Consider the following 19,076-nt stretch of genomic DNA (forward strand, 5'->3'; position numbering starts at 1 on the left):
GAGCATGCCGTTGTTCTGCACCTGCAACGGAGAGCCCATCAGCGGGGCGAGCGCCATGGCCGTGCCCTGGGCACCCTGCAGCGCCCTTTGCGGGCCGCCGGCGAGGAGCCGGGCGGGCTACGGGCGCCCGTGGGTGCCGCGGTTTGGGGGCTTACCAGGTCGAAGTGGCAGCTCTGGCAGAGGTAGTGGCCCAGCGCGTTCTGGGTGACGTTGTGGCACTCGCCACACACCAGCCTCCCGTACACCTTGGAGAAGAGCATCGGGGCGAAGACGCCTGCTGGCAGGAGAGGTGGAAGTGGGCGCCAGGCCGCGGCGCGGGACATCCTCCCCCCGCTGGCACCGCCACCGGGGCACTCACCTCCCACGGAGAGGAAGAGCAGGGCCGAGCTGACACCCGCCGAGCGGCTGTTGAACCTCTGCTCCTGGTGCCGGATGCCTCCTATGACCGTGCACAAGCCCTCGGAGAGAACATGGCTGTCAGTGTGACCCCGGCGAGGAGGTCCTGTCCTCCTCCCACGCTGGAGGACGGGGGCTTTCGTGACACAAGCGCCTCCTCCCCGCCGGGCTCACCGGGACCAGGAGGACGCAGCCCACCAGGGTGCCCATCAGCTCTGCCTTGACGATCTCCTCGTAGCACTTGCGGGCGCCCTTGATGAGCGCCTTGATGTAGAAGGTGAGCTCTGTGATGGAGCCGAACGTGGCGTTCACCACCGCCCCCACCGCGACGTTGCTCTGCGCCGAGATGCTGCGGGGAGGCGCAGAGGGTCAACGGGGCGGGAAGCAGCGCCGCGGGGCGGCCTCGGCACCAGGCAGCTGCTCACCTGGCGATGGCCATGCCGATGTAGTAGGAGAGGGGCATGATGGAGAGCAGCGCCAGGGCGAACTTCACGGGCGAGGTCGTCAGCTGGTTGCGCCCGTCCACGTAGCCCGGCACCAGCGTCACCACCACCAGCAGCAGCAGGTCTGCGGCGGCCATCAAGGACATTTCCGAATTGGGGGGGGCGGTGGTTTTTGAGGGGTGGTACCTCAAGGTGGTGCCCAGTTGACGTGTCCCCCCCTATACACAAAAAGGAAGCAGGGGGGAAAAGGACACTGACAGCGAAGACGTTGATGCCGTCCACGGCGTACTTGTAGTACTAGGCGTTGACGGCGCGGTAGCAGCACTTGATCACCTCCGCCTCCAGCGGCACGTCCGTCTGCGGCGGCGGCAGCGGGGCGATGGAAACCAAGCGGGTGACACTGGTCTGGGTGTCCCCCCCGCCAAAAGCCAGCCCATCGAGAGGGGACCCTCCACCCCCAGCACCAGGGGCCACCCACCATGCGCGGGCGCCGGATGCATACCAGCTCCGGGGGCGGCAGCAGCACCCGGTGGGCCGTGCGGGTGCTCATCTTGGCGATGGGGATGAGGAAGAAGAGGAGCCAGGCGACGAAGCAGACGAGCCCGTGGGCCAGTGCCAGCGCCGGGTAGCCCAGGCAGAGCCACGCGGCGGCGGCGGCGGCAGCGCGTTGCTGCAAGGACGGCCCGGTGGCGGCAGGTTTTTAGGGTAGAAAAACCCGAACGGGAGCAGCCGGGCTCCCAAAGAGCCGCCCCTCGGGCCCCGTTCAGCACCTCCCGCACCGGGCGCTCACCCGGTAGCCGGGGTCCGCGGGGCACCAGCGGCCGGGCGCTGGGCCGCCGAGCAGGGCCGAGGTCTCCCGGGTGCCGTCGGCCTCCGCGGCGGGACCTTGGCGGACAGTGAGGAGGGGCTGGCGGGGACGGACGTACGGACGGCACCCGGCCGTTACCTCCACCCGCTGGATCACTTTGCTGAAGGGCCAGAGGAAGTAGCTGCCCAGGTCCCTGCAGAGCCGCCCTGCGGGGACAGCGGCATCGGGACGCGGGGCAGGACCCCGACACGCAAGTCCCGTCTCCCACCACGACAGCCCGGCCCGGTCGCACCGGGGACGGGCACCTGGGGAAGACTCACCGTAAGGAGCCCCCACGATGGTGAGGAACATCTCGGCGGCCACCAGGACGTAGAGGAGCGCCAGCCACCAGCCGAAGAGCAGCGCATAGAGGACGCTGCCCAACGTCACCGTGGAGCCTGCAGACAGCGACCGGCCCCTCCGCTGCTCCACCAGCCGCTTCGCCACGTGCACAGCGGGGGAGGGGGGGTGTTAACCGGGCTCCCTCCTCCCAACAGGGTTTTGCCGTGAACCCTAGAGCCTCAGCGGCCGCCCACCTCCAAAGCCGCGGACGACGTTCAGGTTGGAGTAGAGCTCCTTCCTGATCTCCGAGCGGTCCTCCCAGGGCCGGGCGGTCGCGTGTCTCTTCCACTTCTTGAAGCCGAACTGCAGAGAGGAGAAGGTCGCGGCCAAAGAAAAGACCCCCTCCCCTCCCGCACAGCAGGATGGGCATGGGCCGCGGGGGTACGGACCCACCTTGTCGTCGTTGGAGAGCTTGTTGGCCTCCACCGCGCTCTCGGCCGTCAGCGTGGTCTTTGAACCGCAGCTCTCGCACGCCGGCACCTCGTTCAAGTGCTGCTGGTGGGTGACGACTGCGGGCGAGAGGCGAGCGGGTGTGGGCGCTGGCACAGGGACCCCCCGCGCGGACCCCCCTCGCCGCTGCCGCCGCCGGGCTCCCTACCGGGCAGGATGCGGAGGGCGAGGATGCGGGGGGCGAGGACGCCGTGGGGGTGGGAGGCCGAGGGCAGGTCGCCATGCGGGTCGTTAATGGCGGCGCAGCGGCGGTCGCAGAGCGAGCCCCACCGTGGGCCCTCGCCCCGCACCTCCGGCTCCCCGGCAGCGGCTGCAAGAGAGGCAGCGGCCAGGATGGGCCGGGCCAGGCTGAGCCGGGCCATGCCGGGCCTGGGAGGCACCGCGCGTTCGATCCCCTGCAGCCCTGGCGCCGCACCGGAGCCCCTGCTTCCCCCCCCCCCCCGAAAAAAACCCCACCCCTTTCCCAGGCTCATGCACTCCAGCACCCGCTGCAGCCCGACCCAGGAGGGACCCCCCCCCATACTGTGCAAATCGCCCCCCAGGTGCAACACCCCCACCATGGAAAGTCCTCCCCTCCCGGTGCAATGTCCAGGATCCCTCCCCGTGGGTGCAACACCCAGAAGGGACCTTCCTCCCCTCCCACCTGTGCAATGCTGAGGAGGGACCCACCCCCCCCCCCGTGGAAAGCCCCCCCATTGCAAGGCTCAGAACCCCTCCCATTGGGTGCAGCACCCCGAAGGGACCTTCCCACGCATCCAGTGCAGAGCCCAGGAGGGGCCCCCGCCCTGGCAAAAACCCTCCCCCCGTGCAAAGCCCCTCCCCCATGCAATGTCCTGGACTCTTCCCAATGGGTGCAACACCCAGCAGGGACCCTCCCCCCCCCACACTGTGCAATGTCTAGGAGGGATCCCCCCCACACCAGGCAAATCTGCCCCCCAGGTGCAATGCCCCCCCAGTGCAAAGCGCAGGAGTGATACCCCCCACCCCATGAAGACCCCCCCGGTGCAACACCCAGGAGGGACCTTCACCCCCCTCCAGTGCAGTGCCCAGGAGTGACAACTCCCCCACCCTGCAACCCGCCCCCCCCCCGGTGCAATGCCTGGGACCCCTCCCTTTGGTGCAACACTCAGGAGGGACCTTCACCCCCCTCCAGTGCAGTGCCCAGGAGTGACAACTCCCCCACCCTGCAACCCGCCCCCCCCCCGGTGCAATGCCTGGGACCCCTCCCCTTGGGTGCAACACTCAGGAGGGACCTTCGCTCCCTCCCCCCCCCCCGGCCCCACAGTACTCAGTGTCACCCTGTCGCGCCCCCCCCCCCGCCCCAGTGCACAGCCCAGTTCCGTCCTGCCGCCCAGGGCGAGGCCTGAGAACCCCCCCGACCCCGGCGCGATGCTCGGGCCCCCCCGGCGTGGCGCAACGCGGCGCTCACCCAGCGCGTCCTGCGGGCAGTGCCTGCGGCGCCCGGGCTCGCCCTCGCCCTCGCCGGCCATGGGGGCGCCGGTAGTGCCGCACCGCCACCGCTTTTGACGGGCGGCGCCGCGGGCACGCGCAGGGTGCCCCACGCTGCCCTCCCCCCCGCCCACGCGGGGCACCCCACGCGGCCCCGCCCCCCCCATCATCGCCACGCAGGGAAGAGCCTCACACGGGCTTGACAAAACACAGTAATTTAATAAAAAACCCCAATCACCGCTGCGATCCCACCCGCTTTACACACGGTTACAGCGGCGCCCCGGGCAGCGAGACTCTCCCTTCCCCGCCGGAGGAACGCGCGGCACAGAGGGGCCGCGGGGAGGAAGCCGCGGCGCGGGCGCGCTCGAGGTAGCTGCCAGCAGGCCGCAGCGACACGAGAAGGTCCCTGCTGCTCGCAGAGAATCCCCGAGGGAAAGGGCGCTGGCACCTCACCTTAACCTCACGTATTACACACACATCCTTCGTATCGCAGTTTTATCCCTCTGTTTAAAAAAATAAACCACATCAACTTCTAACCCCCTTTTTGATTTGCCTGAATTTGCAAGGGATCCCCCCCCTTAAAAAGCGGGGCCCGCTCTTTGAAACAAAGGCAAGTGTTTTCCCCCAAAAGCCAATTCCGCAGAAGGGGAACGGCGGCACGTGCAGGCGTGGTGAGACGCTCGCGCAGGCGTCGTTCCGCAGCGGGGACGTTCCACTGCTGCCCGAGCTTTGAGACCGTCACTGCAACGGGAACCGCAGCTTGGCCGGCGGCCCCAGAGCTTGACTCGTTCCCGAGAAGCCGGAGGCTCTGGCCAGGTGGCGGCCGCTCGCCCCCCAGGGCAAAAAAAGAGAAAAAAGCCATTTCTGGGCACACTCTGGCGAGGCAGCAGGAACTTCGGGATGTTCCCCGAAGTTCCTGGGATGAGCCCACGCAGGTGTATCCACTCTGGTTTCATGTGGGGATGCTGAAGCCACATGCCAGTCTGCAAGGCCCTAAAAGTAAGGAGCTGCTAGCAGAAAAGCTAACGTGAGAAATAAAAGAATTTTTAAAAAATTAAAAAGCAAAGGCAGGGTAACGTTCTAGTCGTACTCAATCACCCACAACATCTTCTGTCTCGTAAGATGGTCACATTTGAATGGTATGCTTATTTTGTTTTGGTTTAAATCTATCTTATAAACACCTACTGAAACCAGCAAGTCAAAAAGTTTTCTCTTTCCCTTATATCTGCAGTGGAGACACCTGAAGCATCCAGAGAGGTCACAAAATCCAATTATTCCAATGAGCAGGGATAAAAGACAACGTCCTTTCAGATCGCATGTAATTAAATTAACCAAAAATCGGTGTAAGCGCTAACTTGGCGCCTGTTATGACCGTCTGGAATCTCTTGGATCTTGTGAATCCGGCAGTTGGCCGCGTTGCAGTAACTGTCTTTTCAAGGGACTGCTCGCCAGCGAGCGGCTGGGTACAACTGCGGGAGACACGTCCCAGCTGCGCTGCTGCATTCCACCCTCAAACGCGGCAAGCGCGGGTTCATTGCTGAGCCCTGCGGGCAGTTAAGCTCTTTAGAGTGCTTGAAGAGTAAATGCAACAGAAATAGCAAGGGGGGGTTAAATACAATTTGTTAAGGTGAGGAGCCAAATAGAAAAGACCTGCCTGGAGTTCCTGTTTAGATACATTTCATCAGTAAAAAACAATACAACGTTTTACAGAGTATCCTCCCCAAAACTGTACAGAAATTACAAACATTTCCCCTCTGTCCATAAAGCAGACTTTAAATTATCCCATTTCATAGTCCATATTCAAGGCAACAAGTGAAACGATGCTGCTCAGTTCGTCTTGTAGGAGAAGCAGGATCGTTCTTCTGAGCTGCAGTCCTGCTGGAGATGTTACTCTCCAAACACCCCTAGAACGTTGACTCCTGATGCACCAAAATTCACTTGCCTGCAAAAACAGCATTATAACGATAAGACACAAGTAAGTTAAAGCTCCTATTTAAAACAAATCTTCATTACAAGAAAAACTGCCAATCCCGCACATCAGCATTTTAACATTTATGTAGGTATCGTGTTTCACCTCGAATTAAAGACAGCTCTTTCAGAACAAAAAAGTCCGGACATTGCTTTTATGTCAGTGCAGCTTTCACTGTGCACTCGAAACTCCTCTTGTTATGTCAAAAACAAGAGATTACAGCACTATGGCAGTGTCTGTCTCCTGTTTATAAATAGCACAGTACTTCTAGCAAGAAGGTAGCAACCTGGTTGTCTGGCCAAGGCCACTATTCCGCAGCATGGACTCCACAGGATTTTTCAGCCAGCACAAGACCAAAGAAAAGCACAAAACATTTCCTGCATGCTCGTGCACACAAAACTTACATGATTTTGTAAAAAGGCAGCCATTACTTAAAATGAGAAGAGCATTTTAATTCCATCAGTATCGTCCTATGATAGCAACTTCAGTTACGGTATTTCAAAACAGAAAGCTCCTGCTCAGATCTCGTGCGCAGCGCAATGATACGGAACGTTTGACACTTACCCAAGCATCCCAGATTCTTTTGTCTTTATGATGTACAGAAACATAAGCAATGTATGGAACATGTTGTTTCTGCCCTGAATACCACGGGAAGAGAAAAAAACTTGGAAATGAAATCACATGCAAACAACCACACTAATATCTTAGAATGTCTTATTTAAAACAACTGTCATCCCCTGTCCTGATCTTAGGTGGAGCAGCACAATTTTTCCTTCAAAACGTTTTGCAAGATACATATACTGCAGTGTGCGCCCTGTCGGCCTGTTATATCATCAGAGATGAGAAAAAACTATAACAGAGACCTCGCGAAATGGTATTACAGCTTAGACTGCTGGGGTTTTGCCTCAATTCTTATCTTTCAATTAGGCAAACACCAGAAAAAGACCAAGCTTGTTTTCTAGATGGATTATCACCCTCAAATATTTTTAAATGCTTTTTAAAAGAGCTTTTCTGAAATCAGAAAATCAAGTCACAATCGGGGCTCAATAATAAAATCAAGATGTACAGGAAAAGTCTAGTATTTTGATATTGAGATTAGATGTTTCCCTCCAAAAACTCGTACAGACAAGCATCAGTCTCGTTGGCACTGAGGAATAGCAACTCACCTCAGAGCTTACATAAATTAGGATTTTAGAATAAATCATCAGAAAATAAACAACAAGAGGAAGCTGCTGCCTGGGCACTGATGTACCTAAGTTAGGCACTGAAGCTATCATTCAGCAGCAGACTAAATACCACACGATGGTCAAAGATCGTGGTAACATTTGCTTTCTGCACCGAGCCAGCCTACATATTCAATAGATGTGGCTAGTTCCAAAGGAAAAGGAAGAATGAAAAAGAAACAGATCAGGTCTGCTCAAGGTTTCCTGACAGCAGAAAAAACTAACGCGATCATACCTCAGGCAGATTGTAGACCTGGCGGTGGTAGATCAGCTCATAGTGGGGTGGATTGATGTTGCTTTGGTAGATGCAAAACACATTTTCATTTGTAATGTCTGTGAATTAAAGTTTTAAAATAAGATAGGGATTTTAAGAGCGCTGATGGGATCCAAGCAGGAAACAGCAGCTAAACAAGCAGTCCAAGAATGTCAATACCTGGTTTATCTGGTGTTTGAACAAAGTGTTGGGCAGTGAAGGTTCTGCCATCGGGGTATTTGGGGCTAGGGGGCAGTCTGGCATCGAGGTAAGTGCAGAATATGTGCATAAGGATCTGTGCAAACAAAAACAAATCTCATTTTAGTATCATTAAGAAGACTGACAGGACAGCAGCTTTCTTTCCATAATCTCAGATATTAGTTAGGGTATTTGAGAGTCTGTTGCTGCATCATGGACTTAATTAATCCCACTATGTTTAGAAGCCCAAGGCAGCTTAACACTTAGAGCACTGAATTCAATGGTCCAGGGCATGCCACAGATGTCAAGACAAGTTTATTCTTCCTGTAAATGAAACCCTTTCAGTCACAACACGTTAAAAAGGTGCTGCATGTGAACTGAACTCCTGACATACAAGTAACTATCTTCACATCTCACAGAATTTGCAGAGTCACAGATCTGAATAGCATATGTAGGACAAACTACAAGATACCTGATTTCATGATGGTTTCTACGCTAGCTGCAAAGATTTGGCGTAGAGAGGCCGATCCGATCTAATGACAACTTTTCCAAACACTACACTTACCCAGCAAGTTGCTCCTCTCTTGTCAAAAATGGCAAAACAAAATCAATGGACAAACTTGGACTGCTCATGAATCTTACCAGCTCTCAACATTTTGGAAGAAAGTCCTAGAACAAGTATCTTCTTAGCTAACAGCGAGAAAATCGCAGTACTGCATGTTGTGTTTTAACTCTTACAGTAGACTTCTCAACATTCTTTGGGTGCAGCGTGACCAAATTACTCTGTAGTATGATACCTCCTGTGTTCAACATAGGATTTGTTTGGCAGACAGAAGAATTTCTATGGGCTAAATGCCCAAAGCCTCAAGAGGTCTAGCGGAAATTATTGCTTTAAGTTGCACGCAATGAGACTAACATTACCGTTAAAAACTCTTCATTTGGCACTTATTGTCTTAAGTTAATGCCAAAGCTTCGAGACAAGTGTTCAATATTAATTTCATCTGTTATATCAGAACTTCTTTCCCAGAATCTTTACAAGTTTAGTACATTGTGCAGTACTATCTCTCTTAGCTGGTTTCATTAAAAGACAATGAATTCAGGGTGTGATGGTCTGTGTTACAGTCTTTAATACTTTCAAACTGCTCAGCTTGCTGTCTACCAAGATAGCCAGAGCTGCTTCCCAGCTTGTCAGTCCCAAATATTTAGTCATCTTCACAACTAGAAAATCAAATCTTATTTCAAGACAGATTTTGCTCAGCTTTAGCTTCCAGCAATTCAATCTTGTTGCATCTTTGTCAGCAAGGTTGTAAAACTTGCATATGAATCTTCTTTCTGCTTCTCCCCAGTAACTGAACATCTATAGAGGGAATCAAATCACCTGAACTCTCCTTTCAAATACAGAGTTCAACTGAAGAGTCACACGTGAAGCTTGTTCTCCACTCCCTGGATTATCTTGTGGCCTTTCTTTTAACTATTTCAGTTGAATTTTCAAGTCACTGTATTCACTGAAGTGCTTTCTCCTGACCTTTTGCATTAATTGGCTAAGCATGACTACAAGTCTGTTCTCAAGTACGATAATGTAATCCCTGTGGATCTCTCAAGAAACATTACTGAATTAAATAAACATCAAGACACGCCACTTAATCCGTTCGTTCTTCTAACCATTACAGCACAGGAAAATTTTAAGGTTCATCTTGCATGAGAAATGATGAGGTTTGGTTAAAGCAGACTTTTTTTCTTTTCTTTTTTTTTTTTTTCTTTTTTTTTTTTTAATAAGGTAAGAATATTGCTCTAACAAATCCGCAACCTTCTGTCAGGTTGCTCCCAAAACAGTTACCTGACTGACATCTCAGATGAGTCTAAATAAGAGGCCGGCTTAAGACTAAGACATGAAATCGTATTTTTGTGATCTGCACAATGTCCAATCCCATTGGCATTATTCCTTGCATAATTTCACTGACTACAATGGGATTATCAGGATAGGGAGGCAAACAGGATTTTGACCATGTTCCTCAAAAGACTTAATTGCTACCACACACAAAAATCTACCCTGAAAGACACACTTTAGGAAGTTATATTAAGCCTTCTTTGAAAACTTACAGCACAGTCAGTGGGCAAGTCAGCATCCCACTTACGGCCCTTGAAATCTCCTCCTCTGTTCCATCGGAATGAGCTCATGTATCCTCCCTGAGAAAGCTCTGAAAAAACAAAATTTATTCAGCTACTGGAGGTTGAAGGTGCAAGGAGGACATATTTGACACTAGCTTCAAGAACACTGCATGTATTTTCAGTGCACAAAATAGGAAAAATTAAACTAAGGAAGTGCTTATAAAGTTAGGGGAGTGGAGTTTACAAGGTATTTTTTATTGGTAATTAATGAAGGGATTAAATAGGACACTTCACACCCCAAACTGAGAGAAGAAATAAAAACTTCCATGCCAAGTCCCACATCATTACATTGGTCTGAAAAGAGGAAGTTGCAAAAACTACCTCTGCTACTTGAAAAGCAGCTCTTCTCCCCGCTGTGACTGTAGTTCAAACCTCTTAATTGACAGGGTATCTGACACCGCCGACGCTTGACCCAGCTAATGGAAACGTTTTAAAGTCAGTATGGTTGACCACATACCTTTGATCCTTTCCACCAAATACTCTTGGTTCACTGCAATATCCAAATACTGCATTATAGCGTACAGAGTTGGCATGACTGGAGCTTTAACAAGCGCTGCTTGTTTCAGATTGCTGATGCTGGCTTCTGCATGCGACAAGAGCCAGCACGACATCTGCATCCACGATAGAAATTTGAACATTCTCCCTTACAAGGCGTTAACAAATGCAATGTTACAAGGAGGAACTGGCTTTTTTGTCTCACTGTTTACTAAGGTAACTTACTAAGATAATTTACTAAGATTTATACAAAGTTAACAGCTTATCCAATACTCCAAATGTTTGTTTCCAATCCCAGTGAAGTACTAGCTGTCTCCCTTAAACCACACAACATAAACGCTATGCAGCACTGTGCGGTCGCAAAAGACGACAGACCCTTATCTGAAGGGCTTGCATTCCATAAGAAAACAGAAACATATGGTGTGAAAAAGGGAAGAAGTAACATCCATTTTAAAGAGCAGTAGGAGAGCAGCAAGGTGGAGATGAGGTCAGTAAGTGATCAGTTTTCCACAGGCACCACAACAGGTGCAGATCTTGAGGACAGACTACAAACAGGCCCCCACCAAAAAAAAAAAAAAAAAAAAAAGTAGGCTTTGTTTAAATGAAGCATATCAAATCCTGCTCTTGATTGAGGGGGAATATGCATGTGATAAGGCAATGGAAGGAGTTCCTTCAGAGTTGCACTATGAAATTTTAGCTAGAATTCTAGCTCATCAAAATGCTTAAAAAGGAGGGGGGGGGAACCCCAAAACAGCAAAAACCAACTGCCCCAACCAAAAGATCTTTTCTTCTAATGCCCATAGCTCTCCAAAATACACCTGAGATTATCCTCCCCAGCCCCACTTAGTGCTACACCTAGTACTTAAATAATCTTTAATGCATCTTAATCTTAAAATGATCTTAGATCTTAAATGCAAATGATTAATAACCTATCTGTGATAATAGAATTATTCTAAGTTAAAATAAATAAATAAATAAAATTTAATGTATCTTAACCTTAAAATGATCTTAGATCTTAAATGCAAACGATTAATCGCCTGTGATAACAGAATTAATTTAAGTTAAAATAAATAAATAAATAAATACTTCCTAGGTCTATAGATTTATTATTATCACAGTCATAAGATGACTTCTCAGTTCTTAAACAATATTTGGATACAATGTATCACATCTAAGTTTTCATAAAACTTTTTGTGGCCTGTTTGCTTTCAGACAAGATAGCAGGTAACAATTTAAGGAAGGAACAGCAATAGGTTTTTCAGGAAGTAGCTGATTTTAAGGAAGTTTGGAAAGACACATACTAACGTAGACAGAGAGGGCTGACAGGCAACCATCCTTGCAACGTGTGATAGTTTTCTGACAGTTTAAGATACAAGGATGTTAATCTGAGCCTTTAACTCTCCAGGAATGAATTCAGAGGAAACAAGAGGCTTAAGAATTTTATGCTATTGCAGCATCAGCATGCCTTTATCAGTATTTCCAGAAATCCTATGAAGAATCCTTCCAGTTTAGTAAAATGCATTACATGAAGCAAAGATCACACCAATACAAACAGGAAACGGAACTGTAATTCTTAGCAGACTTGTTTTCTATACTACCTATGCAGTGCCCTGCTATGGGGTGGCCTGCTACCAACCACCACAGCGAACCCCCCAGTTACTCTATCATCATACCTCCAACCTGCATTTCTGGGTACCCCATTCTTCTCAGCTGACTGCTCACAGACTCAATCTCTTGTACAAGTGGCACTAAAATAGTCTCATTAATCCACTAGGAAAGAGAAATGCAAAAATTAAAAAGCTTAGAAGCAACAAGAATGTGACAAAAATGTTAGTTTACTCTCTAGTCAGCATCACTGTTACAATCACAAAGGAGTTTAACAACAGGAACTTTGAAGTCAACCAAGGAGGAAAAGTAATTAAGAGCATCAATTTAGATAGGGGTGATTGGCTCTAGAAACACCCTCTAAAATGCCAAAAATTCACTATAGAGGACTTGGGAAAACAAATCTCCAGAAAGCAGTGATACTGATAAAGCTTTCCTGAACAATGAGAAAAGGGGTATTCTGAGGCACTGCACGACACTCATAGTGGTAATTTAAACTTTCATGGGCCCACTCCCTCTCAAAACCCTTTCAGGAAATGAAGGGCCTGATAAACACAGTATGTGACACTTGTATATGACACAGTTTGGGAACTGAAGCCAAGCTGCCTGTAGGTTTATGAACAGATGCTTAGGAATCTGGTACAGAACAGTCATAACCCCACATCTCATAGAAATCTTTTACTTTTCACTCGTCCCACTACTTAGAAGAACTACATACGTGATAGTTGCTGACTGAAGGGGTAATTCAAAGTTAGGCTTACAAATTATTTTGTCATAGTATGTGATTGTATTTCCTCTGCTAAAGCAATTGCCTAGACCAAAATTTTCTTTTTGTTTTTTTATTACACTCCTCAAGGCTGTTGGAAAAAGTCAACGGGCTGGCATTTCCCATGCTTTATTTGAGTCCAGAAGGAGTTTGAAATACAGGAGAAAAAAAACAGAAAAAATTCAGAAAATTGGGTTGTAGAAAGAAAAAACAAGTCTTTTCACATCCACTGTGTGTTAAGATGCACGTGTCTTCATTCAAAGGTGGGTGAACTTTACAGCTGTAAAGTTTTCAGAACAGAAAACACCTAGGTCAGCAAGTGCCGAAGTTCAGGTTGAAAATGTGTCCTAATACTTCTTTGTTACAAGCATGCTGTTCTAGTCTCCATGTCCAAGCCCACCCTAATCCTCAAATAGACTCAAATATGTAATTCTTCTCACTTCCTTAGGTATACAGGGAGCACTGAGGTACTTTTTCATTCTGCTGTACCTATTCTAACAGCAAGAACAGGCAGTTCATAGGGACAGGACTTACACTTCTGAACCTAGCGGTCCAGGAATCCAGGTAATCAAGCTGTCGTCGATTCACAATCACCCTTGCCCAAACCTATGGAAAGAACATTATTACCTACATACAGCAACCTAACAGAATACTAAAGAGTTTTTAGGTCCTACGACGTTTTCTGACCGCAGCCACAGCACATAATTCAAATTGCATTTGTTCCAGAACTCTCATCTAATGGCTGTATCATGTGAATTCTACAGTAGCTTACCATACTACTCTCCTACTCTCTGTTCACAGTACACTAAATCTCCCGTGAGTCCAAACGCACAGTTTTGAGTTCCCTGCTCTGTTAGGATAAAATTGGTCCAAGTTGCAGGGTAGACTAAGTTAATGTACGACATAAAGAAAACAGATCAAATTTAATTAAAAGCTACGTTAATGACATTCTTTTGAATCAGACTTATTCCAGACACAAATGTAAAGGAGAACAATTTTACACACCTTCAACTATTTCACTACATTAGGTACAGGTCAGTTTCCAGTCATTTTTTATGTCACAAGTTTATTTTATCCAGAGTACAAAATGGTAAAAAAAAGTTCCGCAACCACCATTCTTGAGTTGAACTCGAAGTCTGTCTGTTCTCAGACACACAGTAATATTAAACAACTTCAGATAAAATAATTCTGAAGAGTTGGCCAAACCAACAGAAGTTTCCAGCTTTCCACCGTGGCCTACACGGTGAGTATTAGTTAATTACAAAGACCACAAAGCATGAAACCTGAAATTCTCTCAGGAGTCACTTTTCCACCTAAACACAGGTACCTTGTTCACCAAGGAAGAAATCATTTTACAATTTTACAATTGTAAAATTTTACAGTCTGGAATTTGAAATGTATACCCCTTGTGGCAAAAAGTCTTACAAGCTGTATGAAGATGGTTAAATGCTATAGGATTTCTCCCTTTCTAGCACCGTTGACGGAGTTCACATTTGGATGGAGCCACATATTTTAGAGCCCTGTTTTTCTCTCTTGGCTCCTTTGGTGCTGAGCTTACTTCTTCTGCAGTCAGTGGAGAGCTCAGACGAGCTTCGTCCTTGTGTGCTGATGGAGCTTGGGGCATGCAAGCCACCTGATACTGGTACTTTCTCAGCACCTGTGCTTGCTCTACTAAGGAACGGCTGTAGTTCCAAAAGGTTGGGCTGCTGGAAGGAGAGCTGGAACATGAACTTGCTGAAATGACATTGAACAGCCATAAAATTATCACCAAGTAATCACAGAAGCAACACTGCAGGCAATAGGTCACTATATTAAGGCTTTGACAGGAGAGATGTGCTCATGAATTATCATAAATACATACACCAAAATCTGTCTGCATAAACACTGATTTCATCTTTATATTAATAAGGCACTGTCCCTATCCCAGACAAAAACTGCCTGCAGGTAATTCACCACCTTTAGCTCAACTGCCTTCTCCACAAAATATCCCTCCCATCGAGGTGATAAAGCCCTTCAACTCATTGTAGTCCACTATACACAACAAATGCTACAGAGATTATTAGTATATCTATAATATAGACTAGTACTTCAGCAGCTCTCTTTCTGTGCAGGAATCTTTTCCAACTTTTCTCATCCACTCCTCATCAATAAAACCAACATCCCCTCCTTGCCAAGCTTTTCAGGCTACATGAAGTTATTTACGTACCCAATTGAAGTCTACGCTGTTTCTCTTCTTCGCTTCGAAGGTACTTTTGCAGTGACTTGCGGTCTGTGATTTCATCATCTTGACTCATACGGGAATTATACCGCATTGGTGAAAAGTGGCAACGAGACCTTAGCCCGGTGCTTTCCACTGGCCCAACACTTGAGGCATATGGTGAACCAGTAGGAGAAGAGCTGAAGCTGGAAAGCTTTGGGAAACAAAAGCAAACAGTTGTGTCACATGAGGAAAGTGAGAGTTCCATTTTGACTTTATAAACTAAATGAATAGATCGACTCAACATAAGAATTGATTACTCTGCTGACTGCTGCTATAAAATATGCTCTCGTTTGGGGGAAGGTTTTTGCTATTTTGTAGTTACATTCTAGTTTCTTATTTTTGCTGTGCTCTGAAACAAACTAGCTACTCTAAAACAAATAAATTAACACCAGGGAAAGAGGATGAATACTGACAAGACAAATTTCATCTGCTTTGCAAACAAAGCGAACACACACACAGGACCCTCCACTGCCAGCCGCACACCTCCAATGGCTTACAGCACAACACAAGGACACGATAAGCAAAGCCAAACCGTTCCCCTTGAAGCCCCCTTGGTCATTACCTTACTGTAGCTGCTGCTTGGTGAATAGGTTAAAGCACTGCTATAAGAAGCGCTGTTGCTTGACAGAGCCTGCCGCTGAGGGCTGTACCCTGAGATACAACCAGAAGTAAACTTTGGACTGGCCCTGAAGGACCGGGATGGGCTGTAACTCAGCACAGTTTGACCCTGGACTCTAGGAGAAGGCGTAGAAGAAGGGACTTTCTTCGCTGCCAGCTCACGTGCTGGAATTATTTGTACTGCTGCAATAAGCAAAAAAACCCACAATCAGCACTGTACATGCAGCAGCCCAGAACTCTCCTCCTCACTTTAAATACACAGCAAAACACACATACACAACTCTCTTCCCTTAAGGAAATTCTAGGACACTAAAAAGACTATTCTAGTCTGACCCCTACAGGATTCAGCAGTCAACCCCAAAGACATAAAAATCAGAAAACTGGGACACGTGATCATAATTCAATACAAATTCTACAATTTAAAATTTCAGTTAAATTCTACCAAGCACCTTTGCATAGCCCGAGGCAATTATTTAACTTATTTGGTCAGCTACTCTACCTGCCTGCTTCATGTGTCTTTAGCACATCTAATGTCTCATTTACCTGTGCAAACCCAGATATTACACTCCTCAGCTGCGGTGATATAACCCTACTCCCGTATCTGCCGCTCTTTCTCTGGAGGCAGCCTAGTAGTATGTAACACATTGTACTAGCACCTTGCTTTTGCTGTATTTTCAAACTCTGCCAAGTTTTTCTATATTTGACAACATCACTTAGACATTCAGAACTTTTCAGAGCAACTGCTCTCTAGCCTGTCATTTTCAGACTGCACACTAAGGTCTCTTTTCTCTTTCTAATTTGGCGCTCTCCAGTCAGTATGATGATAGTAGGATACCAAATTTAAATACAAACCTATACACTCTGCCTTGTTCTCAATCCCATTTATAGGTTACAAATTCCTTGTCCAGCTTCATAAAGTTTAAGTCTCTCTCACTGCCCTTTAACAGCCCACTCTCCTTTTCTCCTTTTGTATTGGTTGTTTCCTCTCCACTTCTCCCCTTAATTGCTCATCAATTTATCACTTTTATTTTGAATTTTTATAGGCTGCAGTTAGTTCATCTTACTGCTCTTGTCAGATGAGGTAACTGAGAACTCACTTCACTAAAGATTCATGGGCTTGAGAAAGATATCATCTTTAAAAAAAGTATTTATAATTTATAACACCTACCTGCATTCTGCATCCCTAGAAGGATCTGCTGTCTACGAGTCATGACCAAGGTAGTTGGTGCCATTGTGTACTTGAAGTACATCCAAAAATCAAATAAGGCATTCAGACTGAACAGGGATACAAGCGCAAGCTCTAGAACAAACACAAAGGTTTTTATCATGCTAGGCACCATAAACAGGAGTAACAGTAAATGATCTGAGAAAACAAGTTTATACACAAATCAAGAATAGTTTATTGTTAGGGCTACCAATAACTGCCAGTCTGAGCACGGACGTAAGACAACTTCTCCTTTTCATGCAAGAACCATTAGAGATAAATTTCCTTTCTATATTGAAATTCATTTCTGTTGCTACAATATGTATTTGTAAAAGCGAAAGGTATTTTCCAGACAGGATACAAAGCACTGCAATGAAGTTTCATGCTATTTATCAAGTGTCTTCTGCCAAACCTTCTGTCACTCGTTACCTGACATTGCTCTCACTCTTCTTCCTTTTCATCCGCTAATAGTATTAGATACAATTACTTTTGAGCCTACTCATTTGAAACCAAATTTGATTATTTGGAAACGTCCTGCAGCCCTACAATACAACACAACGCTATTATTTCAACTATTCCCCAAAGCCTTATTGCACACATTAAACACATTTAAGGTAGGAAACCTGTTCTTCACACTCTTTCTTACTTGTCACTAAAATGATGAAATTCCAACAGCACCAAAAGGGATAAAGGAAAACAAAATGAAGCTTGGTTATTAAAAAACAACAACAACAACAACAAACCCCAAACCTTAAAAATGAATTCCCCAGCAAGAAGAATGAAGGCTGAAACCTTCCCTCCTCCCTAAAACTAATTCATATGCTGTGACAACTCACCAATATACCAGAGCGGCCAAAATGCGATGTTGTAATAGGAACTTATAAGTTTTCCAGTCCTAAAAAGAAAAGGAAGAAGCGATCAATTTAACAGTAACTGGGTCCTATGAAATATTTAAGCATATACAAAGCAGAATGCTTTACTTAGTTGAGTCAGATATAACAATCAACATACATGTCAGTATATATCATCCCCCCAACAGACATATTAAGGAGGCCCCAGGCCCAGACCACTTTCCGCTCTTCAGCCTCCCTCCTAATCTTCACAGTCCTGTCAAGGAGCGAAGCTGCAGAAATCTGTTCTGCCGCCATTGTCTGCAACAGGAAGCACACAAAGAAAGTTAAAGATTGAAAATTTATATACAGTTAGATTCTCACTCTGTACAAGACCTTTAAAAAAGTAAAAAAGCAAAAAGAAATTACATAAAAGGACTTCACATTGAGGTACCAAATCGTGTGTGGTGTTAAGAATGAGCTTCAGTGGTTTAAAAACAAAAAACAAAAAACAAAAACAAAAAACCCAAAACAATATTCCTCTTATAAACTGCATAAGCACTGTCACCTCTTCACAGTGAAACAGTTTCCATTTTCTCCACTGAGGTACAGAGGACAGAAAAGAGAGCCAGATTCCAACAGCGTTTTTGAGAAATAGCATTTTTCGGAATGCTGAAGCAACACTGCCTTCTCCAAGCAAGGAAAACAGACCAAGAAAACATCTTGCACAACCTGGCAGTTTTCCTACTGAAAACACCCACCTATCTCCTTCTGTCAGCTCAGGACAGCTCTGTACCCTCCCCACACCGTCCCCCCTTTACACCACAAAATGCCCTATGTAACAGAAATAACGCTTCCTGCATATTCTACTCCTCTCATCACTCTAGCACACACCATGCCACACACACACACACACGCGCGGGCGCGCTTGTCACCCGCCGGCAGCCCGCCGCACTCCCAGGCCTCGCTGACAGGCCCTGAGTCGGCAGCGACACCGCCGCTCCGCTCCGCTCCGCCCCCGAGGGCGCCGCGGCCCAGGCCCAGGCCCAGGCCCCGCCCGCCGCCCCCACCGCAGCCGCCTCCAACGATTGGTCGCGCAGAGGTGACGTCACCGGAATCAGTTCTGCGGGGGGGGGGCGGGGCGGGGGGGAACGCCGTTGCCGGGGAGATGCCGTTAACGGCGGGGGGGGGAGGGGGGCGGGGGAGACGACTCCGCTTTTGAAAAACAACGTTCGCCCGTGCACAGCCCGGCCGCTTTCCTACTGAAAACCCCCGCCCGTGTCCGTCTCCAGACCCTCCGCACACCCCCCCGCCTTTACGCCACAAAATGCCGCACACAACAGCAGTAACACTGGCCACTTTCCCTGCTCCTCCCATCAGCGCAGGAAACTGCCACGCCTCCCCCGGCCACAGGCTTCAAAACCTCTCAGCTACTTCGTCGCTGAACACAAACATACAAGAGTTACCTCAGAGAACACGCGGTTTAACTGAAATGACAGGATTTCACACGCACAGCCCTCTCCCACCTCCACCACCCTAGACCCTTCCCCACACCCCCC

At 48.0% G+C, this 19,076-nt stretch overlaps 1 protein-coding gene and 1 pseudogene across 1 annotated transcript; both read right to left on the reverse strand.

Moving 5' to 3' along the window:
• Positions 1–8: 8 nt before the first annotated feature.
• On the reverse strand, positions 9–2,840 carry LOC134154730 (uncharacterized; annotated as a pseudogene).
• Positions 2,841–5,814: 2,974 nt separating this feature from the next.
• Positions 5,815–18,894, reverse strand: LOC134154650 (transmembrane protein 209-like). Its single transcript, XM_062601329.1, has 15 exons — positions 18,837–18,894; positions 17,699–17,825; positions 17,524–17,582; positions 16,652–16,783; positions 15,428–15,666; positions 14,808–15,016; positions 14,164–14,335; positions 13,140–13,211; positions 11,908–12,004; positions 10,197–10,322; positions 9,671–9,768; positions 7,553–7,667; positions 7,355–7,452; positions 6,461–6,534; positions 5,815–5,869 (listed from the first exon to the last, which is right to left on the reverse strand). Exons 1-15 carry the CDS (start codon positions 18,892–18,894, stop codon positions 5,815–5,817), a joined length of 1,731 nt encoding a protein of 576 aa, XP_062457313.1.
• Between the last annotated feature and the right edge of the window lie 182 nt (positions 18,895–19,076).

The sequence above is a fragment of the Rhea pennata genome, unplaced genomic scaffold, assembly GCF_028389875.1.
Source record: "Rhea pennata isolate bPtePen1 unplaced genomic scaffold, bPtePen1.pri scaffold_33, whole genome shotgun sequence".
NCBI classification, from domain to species: domain Eukaryota; kingdom Metazoa; phylum Chordata; class Aves; order Rheiformes; family Rheidae; genus Rhea; species Rhea pennata.